This window comes from Emys orbicularis, chromosome 1 (genome assembly GCF_028017835.1).
Source record: "Emys orbicularis isolate rEmyOrb1 chromosome 1, rEmyOrb1.hap1, whole genome shotgun sequence".
Lineage (NCBI taxonomy): Eukaryota > Metazoa > Chordata > Testudines > Emydidae > Emys > Emys orbicularis.
Window position 1 is genome coordinate 216,643,635 of NC_088683.1, and position 24,806 is coordinate 216,668,440.

Genomic DNA, 24,806 nt, shown 5'->3' on the forward strand with positions numbered 1-24,806 from the left:
CTGCAATAGAAAGCCAATCCATTTTAATTTATATATAGCTTTGTTTTTCAAATGAGATTCATTTCCTGGTATAGTACCATATTATAGCACCCGAAATAAAATCAATGTTAGAAGAGATCTCCTATAATATTAAATAAATAAAATCACATCTCTGTTTCAAGAGCAGGCACTCAGACTAAATGATACTACTCTGTTGTTTTATTTCATTGTTGTGGTAGTGATTTTTTTGTTGTCTGATAACAATATGCCTACTCATGTTCTTATTAACCAGAGGATTCTAGTCCACTTTCATCTGTAAATAATATTCTTTCCCAAGAATGGTAGATCTTGTATTTATTCATACTATAGATATGTGAATTTAAGTTTTTAATTTTATATAAGGTAGTCTGTCTTATTTTGAGAAGTCCAACTATTACCTGACCTTTTAATTTCGATCAATAGGTTTTTTCAGCTATGCTAATATGGTTGTTAGGTGTTCTACAAAGCCCTTTGAGGCACACAAGCTGTGTAGAAGCTAACCTGCCTCTAGAAATTCATGAGGGGTCTCAAACACCCTAAGAATGCCCTGTGCACTGAGCATGCTCAGCACCTCACTATGCCTACTAAGAGAAATGAGCTACTCAGGCCTGGTCCACACTACCCCCCCACTTCGGACTAAGGTACGCAAATTCAGCTACGTTAATAACGTAGCTGAATTCGAAGTACCTTAGTCCGAACTTACCGCGGGTCCAGACGCGGCAGGCAGGCTCCCCCGTCGATGCCGCGTACTCCTCTCGCCGAGCTGGAGTACCGGCGTCGACGGTGAGCACTTCCGGGATCGATTTATCGCGTCTAGACAAGACACGATAAATTGATCCCAGAACATCGATTGCCTGCCGTCGGACCCGGAGGTAAGTGTAGACGTACCCTTAGACTTGTGCAGGACCCAGCGTGGCAGATGAGCCACACAGAGAAATCCTGCATCCCTGTCTTTTCCTCCAGTGAGACATATGGAAACAAAGATTGGTGTGTGGGAGGTGGCTTTCCTCCAGGCTTCCCTTTCTATGTAATAGTGCTCCAGCAGGGAAAAAGTTTTTCTCAGATATCTCTCTTCCCCTAGTGGCACTGGTGCAAAGAAGGTTTCTCTGGGCTTACATTAAATGGAGAAGACCTATTAATAAAGTATTTTTCCATGGTGTTCCCCTGTCACCAGTAGTAGTAGTATAATAGTACATAGAGGCTTCAGTCAGGGATCAGGGCCCTATTGTGCTGGACACCTTACAAACACTCACAGAAAGACCATCTCTGCCCTGAAGAGGATACAACAGATATGAAAAGCACAGGATAAATTAAACCAGCCCCTGATGCATACTGTGCACTAGCAACCTGGTAATTCTCCTCTGACATGCATTGTGCCATGTCGTGGTGTATCTAACCTAGATTGTAAAATGGGACCAAATCCCATTCTCTATATAAAACCCCATACGTACCTATGCCACTATAATGTACACTTCAGTAATAATGACTCCTAACTGTTTGCTTAACCCTAGCTAGCATCCTTTCTTCTCTGTAGCATTCAACACATTTTCTTTCTTGGATTATACTTTGTATAATCCAATGGGATTTGAAGTCTCTCCACTGGTTTTAGTCTAGTTCCTCTGGTCTAATCCAGATTTTGCGGGGACTTCCCCTGTCAAAATTACACCATGCACAAAATTTTTGAAAGAAAAATTGTACAAACAATAATAAGCGTACAATGTTGTAGCTGTGTGGCTATAATATACTGTTATTACAATACCATTCCATCAACCTCACTGTCTTTCTCCAGGTTCCTCCTCAGAACTCAGTACTTCAACTTAGCCTTACACCACTAATTATCCACCCCTTTTCTCATGCCTCAGCTTATGCTAATTTAGATCACATTACAATATACCCACACACCACCACAGAACCAACATGGTGTGTAGTAAGCATAACTGTTCAATCAGGTTGCTTTTCTGTTGCATCCCTCCTCCTATTTGGTCTATACTTCATCTGCTTAGGCCCAAATAGACATGTCTGCATATGGAGGTGCAGAATCAGGAATTTAGATTGTAATTTCCATCCTTAGGGTCATGGATATCAGTTTAACTGAGTCAAAGGGAGTCTCAGTTGGGAAGGGGTAATTTACATGCCAGGGAAGAAAGGAGTTAATCAGGAAAAGCAATTAACAAGAGGGTTTAGGAAGATATAGATTAAAGTTGTAGAGTCTGGTATGCTTGGGTAAGCATCCACTTATTCTGTAAAGCACTGGGGCGGGGCATAGGCGGTGTGTTCTACCAGTCACAGCTGGGCTGAAGTCTGTCCACTGGGGATGGTAGTTGCCGGCAGGAGTTGGAGGAGTCGCAAGAGCCAGGTTCCGTAAGCAAGGATCAGGGTCCGAGTTAGCCCGGGATCAGAGACCAGAGATAGACTCAGGAGGCAAGAGCCAGGATCAGAGTCAGGCTGGAGTCGGAGGCTGGAGATTGGAGACAGTATCATATTAGAATCAGGAGGCAGGAATCGGGGTCAGATTCAGGCTGGCATCAGAGACAGAGATCAGGAGATCAAGAAAAGTCTGGCATTACAGAAGGCCTATGTGTGGGGTTGCCCAGACAACTTCCTTGGGAAGGCCCGAGGGTTAAATAGGGTGGTTGGCCAATCAGAGGGCCACTGTCTTTCACTCTGGGTCTCTTAGGCAGCACTTCCTGTGGCAACTACTCTCCATAGTACTCCCTTGCTGTGTCTCTGCATGGCCTCATGGTGGCACTGTGGGGAATACCACCTGTCTCAGGCTCTGCAGACTGAAGTTATAGCCTTCATGTCTACATCTTATGCCCTCCTGTTATTTGTTTTCCCTTCTGCAACCCTCCCTTTTGGCCTCTAGGCCCTGGCTTTCTCACTGAGTAACTTAAATCTTGCTGCATCTTAAAGGGCTATAGAAAAAAATATTGTACTATATTTTTGGGAAATAATATATGACCATGTAATTAATAATAGTACCAAGGTTTTATATAGCACTTTTCATCAGTCAATCACAAAGTGCTTTGCAAAGGAGGTCAGTATCATCATCCCTCTTTTACAGAGAGGGAAACTGAGGCACAGAGATAAACTGATTTGTGCAAGGGCAACCAGCAGTTGAGTTGGAAATAGAATCAGGGTCTCTTGAGTCCCAGTTAAGTGCTCTGTCCACCAGACAACACTGCATAATACATACAAAAGGACAAGTTGTGCATACAAGTCATCATTAGTTTGTGACTTAACTGGTTTTTAAATGATTAATTATTCAACTTCAGTGGTCTGATAAGGTAGATTTTTTTAAATGGACTGTCCTAATTTGTTTTAAAAACTGTTTGACACCATCACTAACAACTCTTTCCAGGCCAGGATCTACCTTTTTACCAACAGCCATTTTGTTGTTTGTTCTTTTCAGAAATGGTTCCAAGATTATTTTTTTTTAATAATGGAAGAAGATGTTTTTCACTCTCCTCTCATTCAAAAATGGCTGAAGCATTTTTACTCAAATTGTCCAGATAATTTTATTTTTGGGCAGAGTCTAGTCCTGGAAAATTTCAACCTAATATGTGAAAGTTTCAGAATGCTTTTAGTGACTGAAAACGGGATTATATTCTAGTGTGATCTTTGCAGTTTCTAGTTTTGGAAATGTAATGCTAATGCTTGCCAGTTAATTCTTGAAATCAGAAGACCCAGGGCTGTGGATCTCTGTAATACCTTAGAGAACTGTAATTGCAAAACATTCCCTTTTATTAATCCTGTTGTGTAACAATCTATTTTCATGTAACTGAGTCCATCACACATTCTGGTCTATACACCAACGTTTAGTTTTCAACAATATTTTATTTTAATATAATACAAATGGCAAAATAACACTTATAAAAATAAAATATTTCGTCTAAAATATAGGATTAGAATTAATGTATCCAGAACAATAAACTTCTATTGTTATTTTTAAAAACATAATTTAAAAAAAACTTGTCAAAAAAACCCAAACCCAGGGCATGTCAAGTTTCAACCCTTTGTCAATTACATCTGGGCCCAACCCTCCATTCCTCACTCAAATCAAGCTCCCACTGACATCATTTGGAGATTTGGATGTGCAAGGAATACAGGACCGCAAGCCCTATTTGGTTATAAACTTCCAAAAATTGGGGTCTGCCATGGACACTGTGACAAGATCATTAACTATAGTGCACAAAAACTGATAGTCTAGTAATTCTTGTTCACTGCCTGTTACTAATCTTTCAGGCTCGACAGCCATTTTGGCACAGGGGTTTGTCAGTGCCAGCTGTTGTAATGTAATGTTTTGATCTTTGTTAGTTTTAAATAGTATTACGTTTTATTAAATGATGCCAACTTGCACGATATTGATCAGTTTTGTTCTGTATTATCACACAGTAAAATGCATTAAAACTGTCTGTTTAGATATGAACAAGTACTAATATTTTATTTCATTTTAGAAAATGATGTAGCAATTGTGAAATCAGTGATTTTGCCCACCTGATTTATATGGGCAAAAGCACTGATACTGTGACACGTGCTCTGTTTGCCTTGAGCTTCAGAACACTTGTATTATCACAATGTAGCTGGGCACCTGGCTTTTCCCTATGCAATTGTGAATCACACTAGTGTAGTTCAGAAGCAGATAAACCGTAGCAACCTCATTTACTGTGTGAGTGTATGTGAGAGGAGAGGCACATATAAACATACTATATATTCCCCTTAAAGTCAGTTTGTTTCTTTTGATTTCAATGTACTAACATTTTTAGTATCACATTGATGTGAAAAAAATAAACTAAACTAAAGAGTAGCAATGTGATCAGAAATAAAAATCATATACCTTCCATTGGTATTTTAAGAAATCAAACTTAGCTTCCTTTTTAGCAGTCAGTAATACCACATTGTTAGTATTTGGGGAATAAACGTGCTGTGACTGCCACTAAATACTGTTTACTGCAGTACATTTTATCAGTCGTACCAGACCGTGCATGCTGAGTGGAGAATGTGTACAGTGGAACACATTAATCAAATAAACATCAACAGTGTCGATAAAAAGCACAAAAAAGGAACTAACTCAAAAAAAGTATTGATTTTTCCCTCTCTCTTTTGCTTTCTTTGTGTGTTTGCACAGCTGATGGTGGCTCCTCATTCCACTACTGAAGTACCTGTTCAGTTCTGTCCTTCTGCCCTCGGAAGAGCCAATCACATGACATCAATCACCTTCACATGCCCACAGGTATGATGCTATATTTAGTGTCCAAAGCACTATGAAATCAGATAATACAATATTTTCAAATATAGTTATAAATAAAAGTTTCAGTCCAAAGGACAATTTAAAATCAGATTTTTGGATCCTTAATCATACAGCCAGTGCAAAAATAATCGACTTAGATGCACATGATGAATAATTTGTTTTAGCCTTAGCTTTGCTCAGCTTTCAACATATCTACAATTTTAGATAGAATTAATGCTGTTGGTTGATGTGCAGAGAACTAGAATATGCATTAGTATTTCTAATTTGCTTAGTAATTACCAGGTTATCCCAAATTATTCATTACTGAAATAGTCTTCCTGCTCTGAAATTAACTTAATAGTTCCTTTTGTAAAGTATTATCATAAATAAGCCCCACATATTAATGTTTATCTTCATTTAAAATACTCATGTACTTGAAAGAATTGTCATCCTTTGATTTAACTTGAAACTAATCTTCTTTATATTTGATGTGTTAAAAATTTTAGCATTTTTCCTTTGTGTTTCCTGAATCTTTAAAGAGAAGCAACTAAATGGAGAAGCATGAGTCATCTCCTTGACCTACTAGCTTACTAAAAATTGCAGCTGGAGACAAAGAGCAGAACTGATATTATGACACAAGTGCCATAATGTCAGCACATGAGTTATGCTTGAGTGAAATGTTTGCTTTCCAAATGTATGTAATTTCCTCTCTTTGTTCTTGTTGGGCTGTCAAATATCCTAATGGGCTGTTGACTTGAAAATTACCTCAGTTGAATGCTAGGGAAATGTCTCTAGCATGATTCTCAGTAATACTGCAAAAGCAGAACTTGTCTCTTCTACAAGAAAAAAGGAGTAAGAAAGTGATATAGCCCATTTTTTTTCTGATATCAGAATGCCTAGCGGACAGATTACCTGTAGGTGGTGGTTGCAAAGTATGCATTTTTAGAGTCCCCCTCCTCTTTAATATTTATTAAGAATAAAAGCAAGGAGCCAGCATTTCTGGTATAAGTGGTATATGACCAAGGACAGTTCAAGACGACAAAATGCCATTATCTTTTTCTGAATCCTAATAGCTCTCAGAACTCTGGTCTATACATTAAAAGTTTAATTCTTCATCAGATACAGAAGCAATAAAGCAAGTAAATAATTCACTTAAACCTTTCAGGAACAAATTGAGCCCTGATACTTGATTTTTCTCATCCAGTGCATCTCCTTTCAAATAATGGCAAATCTCCAATTTTTTATCTGCAGCTGAACTTTAATCAATATCTCATCCTTTCAGTTGCTTTGTCCAGGCCCTCTCAACCTTTTCAATCTGTTGCTCTTACCTTTGTAATTTTTTTCAATGCCCTTTTCATCCCTGAACCATATGGATCTTTCTTTTTTTTTATTCTGTTCACTTTCACTACTACACACCTTACCAAATTGATGCCAGATGATTCCAGGATGCTAATTATTGCATTTAAAAAGATATTATGTATTTGCACAAATCTAAGGTGGTTGTTTTCTAATATCTGAATCCTAGAACAACTTTTTAACCTAAAAAAATTTGCATTGATTTTCCTTTCTTGATTTCACTGATTAAATGCATCTGAACTGACACTGTAAACCATGCCATAGCTGTGTAACTAACTAATCTAAAATCAACTAATGACAGTAGTTATAGGATATACCTTAACTTTTTTGATTCTGCCTCTTCACTGAATTGAGAGAAGCAGCTATGGGCTGTTATATGCTTGATTTGTTTCTGGTTTAGAGCTGTGTGATGAGCTCTTCAAAATAAAAATCCAAGTTTAGGTTTTAATCACTTTACTATAGTTTTTGAAACCTAAAATTAGCTTTGTTGGGATAGCACAACTGAAATGCCAGCTTGAATATAATGCATGCCCAGAGTGTTAATATATTTCTATCATCTTGTTCTCCTAGCATACCAGCAACATCCATATGTAATGGAGCGAGGCTAATAGTGCTAAGCAGCATAGGAGAGAAGCAGGGCTTTGCAATAGATCTTGTCAAATATTCTTTGCTTAGGGTTATTTTTTTTAGTTCTTTCCTCCTGATATGCTGCAGTGGGCAGTGCATATTCTTCATCTGCATCCTGTTAGGTTTCCATTTCACATGCAAGCCAAACCTTTTCTTTTAACACTAGATTTTTATTTATTTTTTGGTCTAATTTTTTACAAAATTGGCCTCTAATTTTGGATGCTTCATTTTTTTGGCTGCCCAACTTGAAACACCTTGAAGATGTTTTTTCTGAGGGTGCTCGGCACTTCAGAACATCAGGTCCAAAGTGTCTCCAGCTGGAAACACAAAAATAGAGGCAATAAAAAAATCTATGAAAACTTAGCCCCTTTCCTTCTAAGACAGCATGGTTTATCTTTAAACATTTCAAATTGAGTGAGCAAAATTGCAAAAATAGGACTAATGCAGGAAACTGATTTATTTTCTATCAGATACATCTTTATTAACAGCTAACTTTATAGACTACTCCCTCTGTTCAGCTGCATTAAAAGGGTACCTTCTCCTTTACTGATAGTTTAAGTAAACCTGGGGTATATATACCATGATAGCTAGTTTACCAGGCCTGGATTCACAGTAGAGCAGGACATCAATTACAATATCTAGTTTACCAGGCTTGGGTTCACATTACAGCTGGGCTAAACCAGCTGAGAAACGGTTAAATTGATGTATAGCACATCTGCTTCTCTAAATATATCATATCATCTGCCAGAATTCAGGCTGTTGTGTCTCAGCTCCTTAGTGTGAGACTGGCAATTCAACCTGTTGAAGATTTTTAGCCCCTTGGGCAGTGATGGAGCATGACACCCTAATGGATGTTGCATGTCACATGTTCATTATAACTGCTGCCTTTGGAACCTTCCAGTCAGTTTCTTCTGTGATTGCAAAGAAGCTCCCCAAAAAGCTGATCTGGGTACTTTCCCAAATTGCAACAAAATCTTTTTAATGATAATTCCTGCCCTCTTGTCAGAGTCTGAGAATGGTGTTCACAGATTTATAACTGAAACAGAGCTGTATTATATTTGTCAGCAATATCTAAGTAAATTTTGATTTCATCTTCATCATCACTTCCAGACAGTCCAATCTAATTCTACACCTGAGTTACCCCAGCTATTAAAGTTTTTCTACCTTATGATTTATTCTAAACTTGGCAGGAAGGAATTTTTTTATTTGCCTTTTCCTCCACCTTCATGTGGATATTTTGGCTTACGATGTGGGGATGAAGGGAAGTAGTTTACTAAATTCAAAGGAAATAGACTATATTCATTCTGGGTAGTGGAATTACACCAGGGATGAACTTGACCCGATGTGTCTAATAAAGCATTTATCTTTTAGGAATAGGAATACGGGAACTTCTGTACTGGATTAGACCAGTGGTCTATCTAATCCATTATGCTGTCTCTGAGAGTAGCCTGTATGAGGTGCACAATTGTGAAGTAACCTGACCACATAGGGGATTTTCTCCCTAACTTTTGTTATAATAATGGAAATTATGCCTTGGATTGGAAAGGGGATTTATATACCTTATTAAAGTGAAAACAAATCATTTTTTTATATTCTAATTTATGTAACTATGGATGTTCTTCACATCATATATAAAGATCTAATCCTTTTTTGAATCCTACTAAATTCTTGGCCCCAATGATTATCTGTGACATTGGGTTCCACAGGTTAATTATGTCTTGTACAAAAAAACTTTCCTTTAATAAGCTTTAATTTTCTTTTTCTTTTCAATTTAATTGAATGTCCCATTGCTTATAAAGGATAAATAAGGGCACCCAATGTACCTTCTTTCTATATTGTGTGTAACTCCCAAGTCCCCTTTTATTTGTCTCCTCTCTAAACAGACCCAATCTTTTCAATTTCACTTTATATAAAATATTTCCATGTGTTTGTCACCCCATTCCCCACTCTTTCTGTTATATCTTTATTCAGATAGAGTGTCCAGAACTAACCACAGTACTCCAGATCATGGTGTACCAGTGATTTATATTACAGTGTGATATTTTCATTCTTTATTTTCTATTCCATACCTTGTAAATCCTTTACAATATTTTGGTTTTGTCCACCACTGCACATTAAGCAGTACTCGTTGAGCTGTCCACAGTGAGGCCCATATCTTTTTTCCTGAGTGGTTATTGTACATTTAAAACCCCATAATGTATATGTACAAATAACTCAAACAGTTCCTTGCAATAATTGTGAGATAATTATTGCATTTGTCAACAGTGAATTTCATCTGTCATCATGCTACCTATTCATGTAGCTTGGTTAGGTACTTAAGAAGTTCATGACTGTCTTCTCCAGTCTTGACTAATGTAAATAATTTTTTTGTCATCTGCAAATGTTGCCACCTTGCTATTCACCCCCTTTTCTAGTTAACTAATAAATACATTAAACAGTACAGTTTCTAATACAAAAATAGAAAGCATCCTGATGTTAACATTTTGTCGTGTGAAAAGTTGATCATTTACTCCTACTCTTTCTTTTTTTACCTCATAACTACTGAGTTGCATTAATAGGCTCAGGTGAGGGACTTTGCAAAGGTTTTTCAAAAATACAGATACATTATTTCATCTGCTTCTTTTTTTTATCCACGTATTTTGTTGACATACTCAAAGAATTTTCCTTTACGGAAGCAATGGTGATTTGTTTCTTTCTCTCGTCTCATGTTAATCTAGGCATTTTATAATTCTGTTTTTAATTATTTGTAACCATTTAGACATTGCAGAAGTATTGAGGTCTGTAACTGCCAGTTTCACCCCACTACCTTTTAAAAAAAAAGTTAGGTACAACTATTGCCCTCAAGTCCCATTTTCATGAAATGGTGTATAATTTTGTTAACTCAGCCACTTCATTCTTAAGTTCCTTCAGAACTCTTGGACCATCCAGTCCTTTTGCTATTTAATTTCTCATTTTGTCTGAGGATCCTCTCTTTGTACACTTTGATCATTATCAGTGCTCAATCTTATTACTTGCAAAGAATAGGTCTGGTGCAGGTATCTCCCATAACATCCTATGTAATGAAGACTGATGCAAATAAATCATTTTTCTGCAACGTCTTTATCCTCCTTAATTGCTCTTTTGACTCCCTGTTCTCTTAGTCTCCATGCTGTTGATGTGTTTAATACATTTCATATTTGTTTTTATACGTGTATCTCTGGTCTTTAAAATCCTTTCTGACGTTTAGTGTCACAGTGTTAGTTTTTTATGTGGTTCTTCTGTTATCCCTTATATATCAGTTATCTGTATTCTTCCTCTGGACTTCTTGCCATTATATTCACAATGTGTCCTTCTTTACATTAATCTTTTAGACCATTGGATCTATTTCTTCCAAGAGATCAATGATTAGAATAGATAAAAACTGAGCGTAAAGGGAGAAAAATAAAGAAAAAGTTGGACAATATTTCTTCCACTAGTATACAACCAGACCAACAGAAAATGAGAAACAAGTGAGCTTCAGTAAGATGTTCAATGTGGAGGCTGTTTTTTTTCCCCTAATATCAACATTTTTCTTTTGCCTACAGCTTAATGAGTGGATATTTCATCTGTCTGGGGTTGGCCTTATCCCTCAGCCAATGGAACCAGCTAGCATAAGTACTTGTGTTGGTCGTCATTCTTCCATCATCATATCCTTCAAAAATCCTACCACTGAAGATATACTGGTAGATGTGCTGTTAACAGGTACAGACTCTTGCTTTAATAATTTGTTTGATTGCATTAAAAATGTCTATGGTATAGAGAAATGGTTACTAGTCTGGAAATCGCATGATATGATACAATAGAAATATACATGGTGAGGAACAGTTACTTGGTACCTCCATGCGTGTGCTTTGGTAATGTGGCTTGGTTATAGTCTTACTTAATATTCTTCTTAAAGGTTTTCTCATCAGATATAGATACAGGCCCAGAGCGTGCGCACACGCACAGATACACACACACAAATCTTGATCTCAGGCTAAATCAGGCCTGTACAGATTTTGTAATACTGAAGGCTGCATAGACATCTTGCTTGGAGCCTGAATTACATTTGAATATGGCTAAATGTAAATGTATGCATCTAGAAACAAAGAATGTAGGCCATATTTACAGAATGGGGACCTGTATCCTGGGAAAGAGTGACTCTGAAAAAGATTTTGTGGTTTTGATGGATAATCAGCTGAACGTGAGCTCCCAGTGTGAAGGTGTGGGCCAAAATGGCTAATATGATCCTGGAATGCATAAACAGGGGAATCTTGAGTAGGTGTAGAAAGGTTATTTTATTTCTATATTTGGCACTGGTGTGACCACTGCTAAAATACTGTGTCCAATTCTGGTGCCCGCAATTCAAGAAGGATGTTGATAAATTGGAGCGGGTTCAGAGAAGAGCCAGGAGAATGATTAAAGGATTAGAGCGATAGACTCAAAGAGCTCAGTTTATTTAGATTAGCAAATAGAAGCTTAAGGGATGACTTGATCACAGACTGTAAATATATACATGGGGAACAAATATTTAATCATGGACTCTTCAATCTCACATAGAAAAGTATAACATGATCCAATGGCTGGAAGTTGAAGCTAGACAATTCAGATTGTAAATAAGATGTACATTTTTAACAGTGAGGGTAATAAACCATTGAAAAAGTTTACCAAGAGTCGTGGTGGATTAAGGACATAAGTATGGCTATACTGAGTCAGACCAAAGATCCATCTAGCCCAGTATCATGTCTTCTGACAGTGGCCAATGCCAGGTGCCCCAGAGGGAATGAACAAAACAGGCACTCATCAAGTGATCCATGCCCTGTTGCCCATTCCCAGCTTCTGGCAAACAGAGGCTAGGAACACCATCCCTGCCCATCCTGGCTAATAGCCATTCATGGACCTCCCCTCCCCTCCATGAACTTATCTAGTTCTTTTTTGAAGATTCTCCATCAATCACGATCGGATGTTTTTCTAAAAGACATGCTCTAGGAATTATTTTGGGCATGTTTATGGCCTATGTTATACAGACGGTCAGACTAGATGATCACAATGGCCCCTTTTGGCCTTGGAATCTATGGATTCAGCCATAATACTGTCCAGGCAAGAACAGTGTTGGAGATTGATTGAGATTAGTCATTAACTATCTCATCTTGAAATTTAATGTTCACATAAATGACATTTTAACATATTTGATAGCGTAAGTCATTTAGCAAATGGAAGTTTTAAAGACAGGTTGTAGCTAGCTCAATAAATAGGGGAGTAATGCAAACTAAATCTCTGTGATGGCTGGTTTCTTGTCATAATGATAGCAGACATCTGACCCTTTCAGTTTCAGATGTGAAATTCAGATCAATCACCTACAAATAAATCATTTGGAGATCAGAGAAGATAGCTGTTTTTTAATACATCCTGCAGTGGAACCTCTCAACATATCAGCACTGAAAAGCAAATTGGGATGGGACAAATAGAGACCTTGAAAAAAATCCATAATTTGCATACAAGAACTAGATTTGAAATCTTTATTTTGGCTAAAGCTGAATTCTTCAGTGTTAGTTTTGTATACTATTTCTCAGCTTCTTAAAGTATGACTTCTGGTTCTGTGACCATGCTGAACAACGTTGGGGTATATGCAAGCAATACATGTGTGACAGAGTGTAGGTACCCCACCCCAGCAATAATGTAATAACAAGTAATTTGCAAGGAGAGGAAGGCATTAGCCTCCCTGAAAGGGAGGAAAAAACCTGACCTACCTTATGAGCTGTGGGTCCTGGAGGGAGCAGCTGACAGCTGGACCTCATTAGGTCCTCATTGGTCCCAGGTGGGTGCCCTAACCACCAGTCTAACAGAGTGGTATTCTGTCTGTCCCCTGGGTCTAGTCGGTTTGCTCCAATCACTCATTATTTATCTGCAGTGGAACAGCTTAAACAGGAGAGATTGAGGGAGCCCCATATCAGAATAGCCCAGAGGTTAGAGTACGCTCCTAAGAGGAGGGAGAACCCTGTTCAAATCATTTGTCCCGCTTAGGCGGAGTGGGGAATTGAACCTGGGTATTCCACATCCCAGGTGAGCACTCTAAGCACTGGGCTAAAAGTTAGAAGGTCAGTGCTTCCTGCTTTGGCTGTTTTGTGCAGAGCAAGGCAGGTGTCTAAGTTATTCCCACAAGAAACTACTTAGGTGCCTAAGCTGCTTGACTTCAGGAGATGGGCTTCCATTCGTGGATAGCTAACAGAGAGATGCTTCCTTGCTGCCTGGACATAGGCATTTCTCTCCATGAGAGTGGCAGGGTTTAGAACACACCGTTGGCATCTCCCACTGGCTATTTTAAGTGGCTCCCCACCTAGTATTTGTGGCTGTTGTGATCCCATTCTTAGGTGCTTGTCTCACCCCATTCATTGCAGAGGAGTCTAGGTGTTCAACTCAGGTTTTGTGTATTGCAGCGTAGTTCCTGTTGTTTTTTCTAGGTGCCTAAAAGTTAGGTGCCATAACGTTCAGCAATTACAATTCCTACGTGATTTGTGGATTCAGGCCTTGATTCCTAGGAGAAATGAACTCTAGCTAGACCTTGCTCCAAAAGGGCCTCAACCATTAAGGACTAAGGTCCAGGACCAAACTATAATAGAGGGGTAATTTCCCCCTTATCTAATCTGCAAATCTCCCCTCTACATTCCTACTAATCTCCCCCCAAACCCACTGTCCAAATCCCACCCCACATCAGGCTCTGATTCGCCCTTAGTCTCTTGATTCCCCCCTCACACACCCACACCCACCCTACCTCCACTTACTTTTCCCACAGGGAGCTTCCAGTCAAACTTGTTCTATCCCATCCCTACTCTTCAGAATTTTGTCTTCAATCCTTCCCACCCCACGATCTGGCTGGGATCTTGCCATTTTATAGCAGGGCTCTTCAATTCCATTAGCACCTTCCATCTAGGTAAAAATTGTGCAGTGTCTGGCAAAAAGAACCATTTTGTCTTGGTTGAGTGTTTTTCATTCTGGACCTCAAAGCACTTTGACTCAGTTGAACAAAGTTTCCAATCACTGAAGTGTATCCATTCACTACTGAGGTGAAATGCAGCTCCATTTTTGAGACAGCACCAGTGTTCCCTCTAAATTTTCCCATCCATATGCGGAATGAATTTTGTTATGTGCACCAATATGGAGGTGATGTGTCACACATCACCTCCATATTGGTGCACATAACAAAATTCATGTGGTGAGGGTGGGGCCAAGAGGTTCGGAGTGTGGGAGGGGGCTCAGGTTGGGGTGGGGGCTCTGAGGTGGGGCCGGGAATGAGGGGTTTGGGGTGCAGGAGGGTGCTCCGGCAGGGAGAGAGGACTCCCCCAGGAGCACCTGGGCTGGGGGGAGAGGTACCTGTCCCCACTGCGGCACCGCTGGGGCTGCAGGATAGGCCCCCTTCCTCCGGCCCTGGCAGGTCCAGCCGGGGCTGGGTTTGAGCTGGGGGAGGGGCGCTCCAGCAGGTCTGGGCTGGGCCGCCACAGTTGGTTCCGAGCTGGGCTGCCCTGGCTGGGTCAGGGCCATCCCAGCCCTGGCTGGGTCAGGGCTGTGCCGCCGCAGCTGGGTCTGGTCTGGGCCACCCGGGTTTGGGTTCCAGCCAGGCTGCTTGGGTTCGGGCCGTGCCACCCCGGCTGGGTTCAGGCTGGGTAGGGGTTCCCTGGCCGTAGGCAGGTCTGAGCCTCGGGATGGGTGCCCCGGCCAAGGCAGGTTGGGGGTCGGGGGAGAGGCACCCCTCCCCCAGCTAGTCCCTGGGCAGGTTCCCTAAGCTCTAAATAGGCTGCTGCGTGGCTGCACAGCTTACAGGAAATGTAGGACAGCACACCATCTGACTACTTCCTTTCTTTGCTTTTCCCCCCCTTTTCACCTGGAAGTTAAAGCCTGAGGACTAGGTCATCAACTTATGATGAAACCATATGAAACCCTGGGGCTTCCTTTCACATGTATGCTCCAAACTACTTAGAAGCATTATGTACATTGAACCATGTAGAGGGGTTCAGTTGGGGGTCGTCCCTCTCTGGGGCGGCTGGGAGCCAGGCCGCCTCACTACTTAGGTTTGGTGAGTTGGGGAATTAGCCTGGTGGGGCAGGAAACAGTCAAGGGCTCAGGCCCTCAGGCAGGGGCTGAGCAAATAGTTCAGTAACAGGCCCGGCCCTGGGTCAGGGCGGGGCAGCAAACAGTCTGGAGCTCAGGCCCTCAGGCAGGGGCTGAGCAAATAGTTCAATAACAAAACCCAGGCTCCTGGTTCTGAGTGTCTGGGGCGAGGGGGAGACTGCCACCCATAAGTGGGATGGCAAGGGGGGGGACGCAGGCTGCTGTGTCAGTGGGGATCCTGGCCGCAACACACTGACATTGGCTCTGGGTGTGCTGCAGCCAGACTAGGGTCGGCTGCCCCCGGGCTACTTCCTACCTCCCCCTCTAGCAGTACCTGCGTCTGGTCGGTGTCCTCCATGGAATCAAGCACCATGGGCTCCTGCAGGTACTCGGCGAGCGGTAGGCTTGGCAGCTCCTCTGGGTCGCTTCTCACCGGTAGGCTTAACAGCTTCTCCGGGGTCTGGTCGGCATCAGGCCTTGACTGGTATGGCCAGTCCTCGGGTCGGTCACAGGCTGCAGGAGTCTCCCCAGCGGGAGCTAGGCCCCCAGCGTCTGGCTTCTCCGGCAGCCAAGACGCTTCTGAGCCCTGGGGTTGGGCTTTTATACTTCCTGTCCTGCGCTTTGACCTCTGGGGGGTGGGCGCAGGCTCCAGTGGCTCTGCCCACCTTGGCATCCGGAGGGGCTCGTCCCTCTCCGGGGCGGCTGGGAGCCAGGCTGCCTCACTACAAACCCATTTCCTAGAGAAAGGGTTTTAAAACTTTATCATGGTGTAGACATTTTCTTTAAAAAGTTTCTCATGGAGCATCTCCCTTTCCAGTCAGTCTCATTCATGAACCTACCATCCTTGGTGTAACTGTAGTACTTGGTGAACTTCTGTGTGTACATTTAACATTAAATCAAATTACAGTAGAACTTCAGAGTTATGAACACCTCGGGAATGGAGGTAGTTCGTAACTCTGACATGTTCTTAACTCTGAACAAAATGTTATGGTGGTCCTTTCAGAAGTTTACAACTGAACATTGACTTAATACAACTTTGAAACTGTACTATGCAGAAAAAAAATGCTGCTTTTAACCATCTTAATTTAAATGAAACTAGCACAGAAACAGTTTCCTTACCTTGTCAATTTTGTAAAACTTTCCTTTTATTTAGTAGTTTACATTTAACACAGCACTGTACTTGTCAAGGCTGTATCCCTACTTTGAACTTTAGGGTACAAATGTAGGGGCCTGCATGAAGACTTCTAAGCTTAACTACCAGCTTAGTTCTGGTCCGCTGCCACCATCCCAAAGCTAATTCCCTTTCCTGGGTAGCCTTGAGAGACCTTCACCAATTCCCTGGTGAATACAGATCCAAACGCCTTGGATCTTAAATAAGGAGAAATTGACCCTTCCCCCCTCCTTCCTTTCACCAACTCCTGGTGAATACAGATCCAAACCCCTTTTGGATCTTAAAACAAGGAGAAATTGACCCTTCCCCCCTCTTTCCTTTCACCAACTCCTGGTGAATACAGATCCAAACCCCCTTTGGATCTTAAAACAAGGAGAGATCAATCAGGTTCTTAAAAAGAAGGCTTTTAATTAAAGAAAAAGGTAAAAATCATCTCTGTAAAATCAGTATGGAAAATAACTTTACAGGGTAATCAAACTTAAAGAGCTCAGAGGACCCCCCTCTTCTGTCTTAGGTTCAAAGTACAGCAAACAAAAATAAACACTCTGGTAAAAGGTACATTTACAAGTTGAGAAAACAAAGTAAATCTAAGACGCCTTGCCTGGCTTTTACTTACAATTTTGAAATAAGAGAGACTTGTTTAGAAAGATGGGGAGAACCTGGATTGATGTCTGGTCCCTCTCAGTCCCAAGAGCGAACAACCCCTTAAACAAAGGACACACACAAAAGCCTTTCCCCCCCCCCCCAAGATTTGGAAGTATCTTGTCCCCTTATTGGTCCTTGGGGTCAGGTGTCAGCCAGGTTACCCGAGCTTCTTAACCCTTTACAGGTAAAAGGATTTGGAGTCTCTGGCTAGGAGGGATTCCATAGCACTGTACACAGGAGAGCTGCCACCCTTCCCTTTATAGTTATGACAGTACTGTATTTACTTTTTTTGTTGTTTGTTTTGGTCTTTGCTGTTGTCTGATTGCATACTTCCAGTTCGAAATGAGGTCTGTTTGACTGGTCAGTTTGTAACGCTTGAGGTTCTACTGTAATTTCCTTTCCTAATAGTTAACCAATCCCTTTTCCTTTGTCTCCTTTTTCTCTTCATTCCCTTGCCACATTACATATGTTTATTCCAATCTCGTCAGCACCTCTTCTATGCCCAGTCACATGCTTCCTTAACCTGTCCAATCCCTCTTTTACTCTCCTCTCTTACTAGTCTCCTGTTCCCTTTTTCCACCCTGGTGTCCCTTGTCTTCTGGGTCTCCTGCTTTTACACTATCTGCCCTGCTCCCAAACACCTCTTCACTTCTCTGAACTATCTCATCGAGGAAGCACCTAGTTCTGTCCCACAAGTTTTGGTACCACTTGCAAATTTTTTCCTCTTGGAGAGACAAGCATCTACTTTGTGACAGGTTCCCCCCAGGGATACCACTGAGCCCCCTGACCCACCAGCCTGGGCTCCCTCTCACACTGTACTGCTGTGACAAGCTGCAAAGCCCTACAGCCTGCACTTTCACCAGCATACATACAGGTAGGGACACATCCAGCTGCAGTTACATGCAGGCTCTCTGACCAGCCCTGTATAGGAAGGCAACAGCTAAGGCAACTCCCAGCTCCCAAGGCGCACACCCCCTCTGGAGTATAAATCCAAAATTATACCATCTTACGTTGCACAGGGAACTGTACAGCATAAGCTCATAACGTTCACCCCCCTCCCTCGTTGTGGAGAGGAATATGCAACAGTCTTTGCCCCTGAGCTATGATTCCGACATACTTCACTCCAACTCACTGGTTTAGATAAAGCAAAAACAAGTTTATTAACTACAAAAGATAGATTTTAAGTGATTATAAGTGATAGCAAACAGATCAAAGAAGATTACCTAGCAAATAAACAAAAAACACAAACTAAGCTTGATATACAAAATAGACTGGATATGAATTAGCAGATTCTCACCCTAAGAGATGATACAAGCAGGCTACAGATTCTTAAGGGGCAATCTGCACTGACTTTATAGCTTGGAATCCCCATGTGTTTCATTTACAGGCTAGAAATCCCTTTAGCCTGGGTCCAGCACTTCCCCCAGTTCAGTCTTTGTTCCTCAGTTGTTTCCAGGAGTCTTCTTCTTTGGGGAGTGAAGAACACCAGATGATGTCACTACCGGCCTTATATAGCTTTTGCATATAGCGAGAACCCTTTGTTTCAAAGCTTTGGTTTTCAGACCTGTCTGTGAAAAAATACTGACATCCCAAGATGGAGTCCAGAATCATGTGGTCTGATCACATGTCCTTGTAGAGTCATAGCAGCCATTACTCACAGGCTATTTGGAGTGTTCTTAGGAAGGCTCATCACCAGGTGGGAGATAAGCTTCTCCTAAGGCTTATTGTTTTTTCCTAATGGCCCATTACCCTGGATAGACCCTTCCCCACCCACCATCTAGACTGAAAGCATCTTGTCTTGTGGGCATTACCAGGTTTAACTACATTTGGAATACAGATACATAGTCAATATTCATAACTTCAGATACAAAAATGATATATGCATACAAATAGGATAATCTTATATTATATTATATTATATTATATTATATTATATTATATTATATTATATTATATTATATTATATTATATTATATTATATTAAACTTTTCCAATGACACCTCACATGACTTATTTGGCATAAAATACATCATATCATCATAATATCACTATGAAGAATATGGGGTGCAGCATCACACACTCTTCCTTCTCTTATAGTTGCAGTGGCCCAAGGCTTGCTCTTTCTCCTTTATAGCTGTCTCCCTCAGGCATTCAAGCTCTTTATTGACCCCGAGGTGCCTGAAGAAGCTCCTGTAAAGAAGGAGCACAGCCAGTGTACCTGATCAGCTAGTGATTTGTGAATTACAGGCAGTATGCTGGCCACAGTTTGAAAATCCTACTTCTTGAGGTAGAGGATGTGTGTGGCAACCATGATACTATGTGTTTCTATTTCACTTCATAGAATACAGCATGTTTTACACTACTGTAAAATGCAGGTCACTATTTCTTTTGATTTGCACAGCAACAGAACAATTATAAGAAGCAAGCTGCAAGTCTTGTTAAGCATATAGTGCCAAATGGCATATTTAATACTACTGGAGCACCAAGCTATTATTTGTAAAATGCTAATCTATTACACTCTTCACAAAACTAATATGAGAACAAGCATTTGTCTCCACAATAAAGTCCCATCAGAAATCATTTACATAGCTTAAATTGATACTAAAGACTACTGAACTGTGACATTCTGACATACTTGAGTTGTGCCTTGAGTTCACAAAAACCTTCCTTGTTTAAATAGGGTGCAATCTTTTTAACTATAGAGCATTAACTTATTCCAAAGAGGTACTCAGTGAAACCTGGTGTAGAAGTAAACTGTCCTAGAAAAACTCTAATCTTGACTTTTGCACCTTAGACTCAGTTTTTGCTCTCCATTTTTCCTTGGATTAATTACACAATAGTGGACCAGAAATAATGAACTAACGTTTCTGTAGTCTTTTACAGTAGAACTGTAAGGCATTTTCTTTGAGTGGATTAACACTATAGAGCCCATCGTACAAAATAAAACAATATAAACAACTCTAAAATCTGTCTTGAATTTGCAAAACCTGGTTAATTTCCTCAATGAATTACCACTGGGGGGGGGGGGGGGGGGGAGGGAGTCAGAGTAGGATAACTGAGCTATGTATCCAAGCCTTCTTCAGAACAGCATTGTGCAGGCTTTGGCTTGCTTTTTGCAGAAACAGTAACAATTCCTTTTGTTCTTTTTGGTAAAAAGTGGCATTCTTTCTTCTGTATGCAAGCCTACTTCTAATATATTTTCAAAGGAAGTAATTTCTAGCTGCATAAGCAGTTTCATGACTATAAAACTTCAGTTTTTAATAATTTAGTAATTTCGGCCCAGATCCTCAAAGGTAACTAGGTGCCTATTTCAATTGAAATCAATGGAAGCTAGGTGCCTAAATATCTTTGAGGAGATGGGCATACATGTTCAGTAAAATATCATTTCCAGTATGGTGTATAAATGTATATGAACTGTAATATTGCTAAAATGTATTTGTCACAGGATGGCAGGTCCCTTTAAGGATAGTGGGTCCAGTTCTTCTGTGACAGAACAGCTGGACCTGATTAGTAGGGCAGGGCAGCATCTGGGAGAGTTCTAAATTGAGGTCCAAGAAAGAGAGCCGAAGACAGGGGCTGGAGAGGCTGAAGGACCAGGGAGCAAAAGAGGGGTTTGCCTTCTGACCTATCCTGACCAGAGAATAGATGGCCCCAGGAGAAGGTTGGATCCTCTTCTGGGGAGAAAAGGACTCCACGTAGGAAGACTGGGGAGTTCCTGCTGAAAGAGCAGCAATCACTCCAGCTAGAAAGGACTGCTGTGACTGCTTGGCAAAAAGCAAGCTAGGACAGAAGAAAGGCCCCAGGACTGGCAGAAGACACCAGAGGTGAATATGGGTTGTGTGGATGGACTATATTTTGGGACTTTGAAGACTGTTTGAATTAGGGTGAACATATTTCCCTATGCTGAATATGGGACACTTGGTAAAATTATTGGTATTCAAGCGAGTTCAACAGCAGTCAATCAGAACTATGCCGTACAAACATTCAAATTAACATCAAGTTGACTGTGCCCCTGTTAAAAAGAAATACTGCATAGTTGATTCTTTTTATTTACCTTCTTATCTTTAAGGCTTTAGGGTTCACACAGGGAGAGGTCACACACATACACACACATACTCTCTCTCTCTCTTACACGGGGGCGTGACCGACCGACCAGACCCTCCCTACCCAGCTCTCTCCACCCTCCATTTCTGGCTGGGCCCCTGGGACAGACCCGCCTGCTTGGTACCTGGTGCCACGTCTTCCTGAGGCAACACATGGGAGGGGTCATGCAGGGTCACATGCTCCCCTCTCCAGATTTCTGCCAGGGTTCACATCAGAATGTGGCCAGCAGCAGCCTTTCAGTACTGTGCGGGAGGGAAGGGACAGGAGCTGCTTCAGTGGGGTAGGGATGACTTGGCCCATGTCTTTGCAGAGCTCATCTCTTCACCCCTTCTTCCCCACCCCGCACCCTTGTGGCTGTAAACAGCTTGTCCCTTCCTGCCTGCACAGTGTCTAAAGGCCGCTAACGCCTCCAGGCTGCTGCTGGCCACCGACATAACCCGTCCACCTCCTGTCCCCCGGTTACAGTGCGTGCAGGAAGGGGTTAAGCCCTAAGGATGCATTGTGCACCAGGGCCCAGGGAACCTGACTGCAGGTACACCCTGCCAGAGAGGTGGCTCAGCAGGGGAGGGTCCCCAGGGGAAGGAAGAACCCTCTCACTCCCTGGGGTCGGGGCATGTACAGGCTGGAAATCGCTTTTCCCCCACGCCACTCCAGAGCTTAGCTGAGGGGCGGAAAGGCTTCCCTGTACAAGCAGGGCTTTGGCACATGCAGGGCTTGTCTCCTTCTGGCCAGTGCCCCGGGTTGGAGGGTCTTGGGCTTTTCTGGGGTGCTAGCCCAGCCAGGGCAGTGGGGGAAGGAAAGAGCCTGCTGGCCAGGCTGCTGGTGAGCTGAGTACTCCGACTCGGGGCTGGTTCTCCGCACAGCGCAAGGAGGGGGACTCGCCCCACCGGAGGCGATATGGAGGAGCAGCGGGGTGAGGGGTGAAGGGACAAAGTACCCCCACATCCTCTGCAGTGAAGACCAATGCAAAGAATAAATTTAGCTTCTCTGCAATGGCCTTGTCTTCCTTGAGTGCTGCTTTGTCATCTAGTGGCCTTACTGCCTGTTTGACTGGCTTCCTGCATCTGATGTACTTAAAAATGTTCTTACTGTTAGTTTTTGTGTCTTTAGCAAGTTGTTTCTCAAATTATTTCTTGGCCTGCCTTATTATACTTTTACACTTAACATGCTAGAGCTTGTGTTCCTTCCTATTATTCTTACTATGATTTGACTTCCAAGTTTTAATGGATGCCTTTTTTGACTCTACTAGTCTCCATTATTCTGCTGTTTAGCCATGGTGACTCTCTTTTGGTCCTCTTATTGTATTTTCTGATATGAGGTATACATTTAGTCTGAGCCTCTATTAGGGTGTTTTTAAATAGTCCCAGTGCTGCTTGCAGGCACTTAATCCTTGTGACAGCTCCTTTTATTTTCCATCTAATGAGCATCCTCATTTTTGTATAGTTCCCCTTTTAGAAGTTAAATGTTATCCTAGCTGTTCGAGGAAGCAGCCATTTTATGGTGGCTAGGAATTTTATCTCTGCATCATGCCCTAAGGTGACATTTACCCAGTTAATATGAGGAGACTTGAAGTCACCCATTATTATTGCACTTTCTGCTTTTGTAGCCTCTCCAACCTCCCTTAGTGTTTCACAATCACTGTCACCATCCTGGTTCAGGTGGTCAGTATGATATTCCTACTGCTCTACACTTTGTATTCAAGCATGGAAATTATGTCCATAAAGATTCTATGGTGCAGTTTGTTTCATTTGAGATTTTTACCTTATTTGACTCTATGCTTCCTTTAACATATAATGCCACTCCCCTGCCAGCACAACCTACTTTCATTACTATATATTTTATACCCTGGTATTACTGTGTCCCATTGATTATCCACATTCCACCAAGTTTCTGTGATGCCTATTATATTAATATCCTCATTTAATGCTAGGCACTCTAGTTCATCTATCTTAGTATTTAGTATAAATACCATTGCCATAGCAACAAAAGTTTCCATAAAGACCTTATTCTGAAATGACATTGGGCTTGCTAGTCAGTTTTTTTTTGTTCCCTAGCTAGCCTGACTCTTCTGAGGTTCCTGTTTTTTATCTGTCTTCTTGAGTCTCAGGTGACATTTAGTGATTTGCTGCACCTGTGCATGGAGTAGGAGTCTGTTAAACTATCTCATTTATAGAGATAGATCACCTTGTCACAGCCGGTTAATTTAATCCCCTCCCCCCCAACCCCCGAATCCCCTAAATACTGTAATGTTAACCTTTTCTCTTCATTTAAGTATTATACTCATTATAAGGCTGAATTGTTTTATTATTCAGAATTACGTTAGGATAATTAAAATTAAAGCATTAAAAATAGAAAGATATTTATCTTCTAATTCAAAATATTTCTTTACTCATAATGGCCCTGATCCTGCAAACACTTAAGTATGTTTAATTTTACTCAGGTGAGTAGTCCCATTGACTTCATTGTGTCTACTTATGTGAGTGTATTTACACACCCATAAGTGTTTTCAAGACTGAAGCCAATATTGTCATATACTGAATGCTCAGTGTGGTACCAAATTCAGCACTCAGAAATGCACATGCAACTAACTTATGATTTCTGTGGGAGCTGTTCATGCATACCTGAAGATAGAACTCAGTCAATGGTATACTGAACATTAGGGTCACTTGGTACAGATGCAATATATGTAAGTGCAGAGAGAATGGTACTTCAAAACTATTTGAAGTATGGTCATAGGCTCTGAGATCCAAACTTTAATGCAGAATCAGGTATCTTTGAATTGCTAATTTCAGGTAGTGTGTGCACTTGTGACAAAAGCATCTTCCATAAACAGAAAGTAGAGGCTTTAGTCTCATAACAGATTTTCTAAATTTCTCTTTAAATAGTTTTATTCTCAAATATATTTTTTCAAACTTCTCACAAAAGAGAATGTGCAGCAGTGTAACTAGGTTGTTGATGATGATCATGTCACTGGCTGTGGTGATACGTACAGCAGTCTTAGAACTGTAAAAGAAAATTGACCACAGACATAATACAAAAATGCAAATTCACACTAAATATTTTTACTAACACAGAATACAGTGCTTCACGGTGAATAAGCTGCTCCTTTACTTCTCACAAAAGCTTTGATGGGCCCAGGCAAAAATAAAATAATAAATCACTAATCAGAGCCTACCACCATCCTGTACTGTCTTCTGTTTTTGGAGGGCCCTGAAATCTCTTCTGAGCTCTGAGTGTACTGAGACATCCTTTTAGGCAGTCAACTGGTCAAGGAATGGCATGCCAGGACCACTCTGCTACTAACTGCAGCCACGCTTACCTTAAAAAAGTAGATGTAGCCCTCATAGGCAAGTTCCTGCACACAAAGGTCCAGATTCTGAGCAGTAGCAGAGCAATACTTTTTACAGCTAAGGAAAAAGTATTGGGAAGCACATAATTCTGTGCCCATCTAATCTCCTGGTGCAATTTAAGTGCTTATGTTGTGCTGGCTGCCTATGACCCCAACACTCAAGTGCTGATGGGTGTTGCCAGGCCATAGAGATAGTGTAGCCA

General features: G+C 41.3%; 1 protein-coding gene across 1 annotated transcript in view; it reads left to right on the top strand.

The window, feature by feature from the left end:
• The window catches only part of CFAP47 (cilia and flagella associated protein 47), a 704,026-nt gene that overhangs the window by 530,892 nt on the left and 148,328 nt on the right, over nt 1-24,806 (top strand). The window contains exons 55-56 of the mRNA XM_065423211.1: nt 5,147-5,251; nt 10,795-10,951. Coding sequence (XP_065279283.1) covers nt 5,147-5,251; nt 10,795-10,951 — 262 coding nt within the window. The remainder of the gene's footprint in view (nt 1-5,146; nt 5,252-10,794; nt 10,952-24,806) is intronic.